This window comes from Penaeus japonicus, unplaced genomic scaffold (assembly GCF_977035675.1).
Source record: "Penaeus japonicus unplaced genomic scaffold, GWHDUDI00000001_assembly GWHDUDI00000037, whole genome shotgun sequence".
NCBI lineage: Eukaryota > Metazoa > Arthropoda > Malacostraca > Decapoda > Penaeidae > Penaeus > Penaeus japonicus.
The window spans coordinates 18,999,496-19,003,079 of record NW_028234439.1 but is presented as its reverse complement, the minus strand read 5'-3'; the positions used below and the strand labels follow the sequence as shown (position 1 = coordinate 19,003,079).

General features: G+C 44.1%; 1 protein-coding gene across 2 annotated transcripts in view; it reads right to left on the bottom strand.

Annotated features, from left to right (window-relative positions):
- The window catches only part of LOC122253595 (uncharacterized), a 16,868-nt gene extending 13,545 nt beyond the window's left edge, over positions 1 to 3,323 (bottom strand). The window contains exons 1-3 of one of the 2 annotated variants that reach the window (XM_043016829.2): positions 3,175 to 3,323; positions 808 to 955; positions 1 to 259 (exon numbers count right to left, since the gene is read on the bottom strand). The exon at positions 1 to 259 is cut by the window's left edge and continues 1,756 nt beyond it. In XM_043016829.2, coding sequence (XP_042872763.2) covers positions 1 to 259; positions 808 to 946 — 398 coding nt within the window. In that variant the 5' untranslated portion in view covers positions 947 to 955; positions 3,175 to 3,323. The remainder of the gene's footprint in view (positions 260 to 807; positions 956 to 3,174) is intronic. The other variant, XM_043016830.2, reaches the window with a different exon arrangement.
- Positions 3,324 to 3,584: the final 261 nt, after the last annotated feature.

Here is a 3,584-nt window from a genome sequence, read left to right as displayed (position 1 = left end):
GACTTGTTGGAATTAGAGGCAGGAATGGCCGCAGCCACGTCCTTTCTTTCTAACTCTTCAGAGCGAGCTAGGACCTGTCGCTCCTCTCTGCATACCCGTGCCGTCACTGCCTGGAGCTCGTCTGCGGCTTCCCCTTCTGGCTGAATGTCTGCAGACTGTGACTGAAGACCATACATGGCTGGTGATGACTCCTTAAAAGACAGTGACTTGTCTGCATAATGCTCCATTCCTGACTCCATGATGTACTCATCCTCATATGCTGCAGAAAAAATCAACATGGCATTGATCAGATTTTATACAAACTAATATAAGCATGTCTAAAAAAAATAATGGTGATGATTTACCTTCCATAACTGATCTTAAATGTTATAAATCTTAACATACCTTTTAGCCTTTTGGAACTGGAAAGTGTTACAATTAAAAGAAAGGCTATGAATATATGGTCTACATTTCAATGCAGTCTTTCATATGTACATTCATTATCATCATGTGTGTTTTGAAGCAATGTGTAATCATGATAATTCAGAAGAAAAAATAACACAAGATGGTAGAAAAATATACAAATACAAACCTACGCATCAATACATATCTCCTATTATGTATTTGCACAGAATAACAAAAACATAGTATGTATTTATGCAAGTATGTAAATGTACACACAGGGCCATGTGTAATCTATATGCATGTATATAATGGTGCAAGTAAATAATAGCGTACATGCTTGTGTCTGCATAAGCTTGGGTACATGCAAGGTGAGGAAATTGGCATGGTGCTTGGTGCATGCATGTGGCAATATGCAGTGCTCACCAGGGTGCTGGGTGTAGTCCATAGGTGAGGTGAGAGCCAACAGAGCCTCCACAGCTGTGCGAGCTTCCAGATCCCCTTCCTCCTCCTCTGTACCCCCTCCCTCCTCCCCCCTTACTTGGGGCTCTTCATGGGACATCATTGCCTCAACCTGTAATATAAAACCCCCTTGTCACCTGCAGTGTATGTTCAAGTTGTTGGAAAATATCCCTCATTGAAAGAGAAGTAATATATGGGATCATCAAACCTAATATTACTAGATTCAAACTAAGGAACATGCTGATATTATACATTTCATAATTACGAAATCCTAATAGCTGCTGATTTTTTTTCCCCTCCTAGGCCCAATAAAAACAAATTTCAAGTTAGCTCTCAACAAAGTGTTATGTGGTCTGCTATCTAAAACCCCTTTTTATCCCCAATAAGAATAAATCATTCTAGCATAACACACATGAAACCAGAATGTATAAACTCACTCAACAAACCTACACGATTTCCACTTTAAACAATCTTTCCTTTCTCATTGCCATGAAAAATTCCTCATGACACTCTTATCACCTACAGAAAACTAAAACCACATCTGGCAAAATCGCTTATCCATTCCTTCCTATTTTACAATTATGGCATGCATGGAAAGTCAATTTGAAGGTAGAGAATCATCAACACAAGACTAGACACAAGAATGAAACCATTGATGTCAAGTGAGGTAACTTTTCATGGAAACCTTTATTCGAAGACAGATTCCAACGCTAAGTGAAACCTATTCTATTGATGCCAGAAGAGTTTCAACTGCTAGGCAAAGTGTTTTTCTCATGTCATAAGCCATGAGTGCTAAGTATAATCTAGTTTCCTCATTTCAAGAAGGGTTTCAAATATGAGTGACATCTGTTTCATTAATTCATATGACAGTTCTAAAAGCCCAATAAAACTCTAGCTTCAAGTGCTAAGTATAATCTGGTTTCCTCATTTCAAGAAGGGTTCCAAATATGAGTGACATCTGTTTCATTATTTCAGATGACAGTTCTAAAATCCCAATAAAACTCTTGTGGTAAGAAATTTTATGATCCAACTGAATACTTCAATCCCAAGACCAAAATATTCCTATCTTGCAAAAAGCATGTGGAAGACACACAGAGACAAACATGAACCTAGACAAACATGATGTGTTTTCTTGTTTTCTTGTAGCATATACAATTAGGTATGTATAGGTGTTCATCTGTGTGTGTGTGTGTGTGTGTGTGTGTGTGTGTGTGTGTGTGTGTGTGTGTGTGTGTGTGTGTGTGTGTGTGTGTGTGTGTGTGTGTGTGTGTGTGTGTTTATGTGTATGTGTATGTGTATGTGTATGTGTATGTGTATGTGTATGTGTATGTGTGTATGTGTGAGTGAGTGAGTGAATATGTGGGTGATTGGATGGGTGGGTTGGGTGAGTGAGTGAGAGAATGAATGAATGAATAAATGAATGAATGAATGAATGAATGAGTAAGTGGATGGGTGGGTGAGTGAGTGAGTGAGTGAGTGAGTGAGTGAGTGAGTGAGTGAGTGAGTGAGTGAGTGAGTGAGGTGGGTGGTTGGGTGAGTGAGTGAGTGAGTGAGTGAGTGAGTGAGTGAGTGAGTGAGTGAGTGAGTGAGTGGGTGAGTGAGTGAGTGAGTGAGTGAGTGAGTGAGTGAGTGAGTGAGTGAGTGAGTGAGTGAGTGAGTGAGTGAGTGAGTGAGTGAGTGAGTGAGTGAATGAATGAATGGGTGAATGTGACAGACAGTGTATTATGAGCATCAGTGTGAGTATGACCGACTGTGAGAATATGAGTGGCAGTGATAATATGCTTCTCCAGATGTACTCTGAAAGTTTAAGAGTATGAGTATGTTTCCCTCATATCTTGATCTAACATTTGAGTATGGTTATCAGTCCCCTTGTTTTAATACCACTGTCAAACTTAAATTTCAAAGTACTGTTCATCTCATAACCCAATCACGTCAACCCAGCCATGCATCCCCTTAGCATCCACCGTGAGGAACAACAGGTTTGAAGCCGTTCAACCTTGGTTTAGTCTCGTCTCTTCAGCTCCACCTGACTCCACATAACCTCCACACCCACGCCTCACTCGCCAGTCTCTCCTTCCTGCCCTCATTCCCAGGACCCATCCGGAATCTGGTGTCTTCACAGCAAGGTAAAGGAGTGAGGCGTGAGGTGTAGACAGGCGTGAGGAGGCGTGTGGCAGCGAGACCTTACAGCCAGCCCCCTCCTCTCCCGCGTCTCGCGTCTCGCCCAGCCTGTGTGTGTCTGTCCGGCTCCTCATGCCTTTTTTATCGGCGTTTTCACCTCTCTCTCCCCTTCTCCTGCCCATTTTCCTCTTCAGGGACGTCCGGGCCTACCTTACTCGCTCGCCGGGGCAGGGTACATGGCCGGAGCGCTGCAGGGGGCGTGAAGACTTGCAGAAGACGGGTGTGAGCTCCTGCAGGGGAGAGGAACCCACCGCGATCACGTGACCCGGTGGTGCGGCGCTGGCGGAGCGGGGAGGAGGAGCCACGCTGCCACGTCTCGCGCACCCTGGCTCCGGCCGGGGGCGGGCGGGGGGCCGGGCCTCGCAAGGTGCTCCTCCCCCCTCACCAGGCAGGAGGGGTGGTACATGGTAGATGGGTGCTCTGCACGCTGATACCACGACAGCTACCATAACACATACACCTGTGGCAGAAATATTGTGCCTACAATCATCACACCTGTCATAACATTTTGAAAGAGTGTCAAGAGAGATTTGCAAAATTGTCATTTACGTTGCGGTATC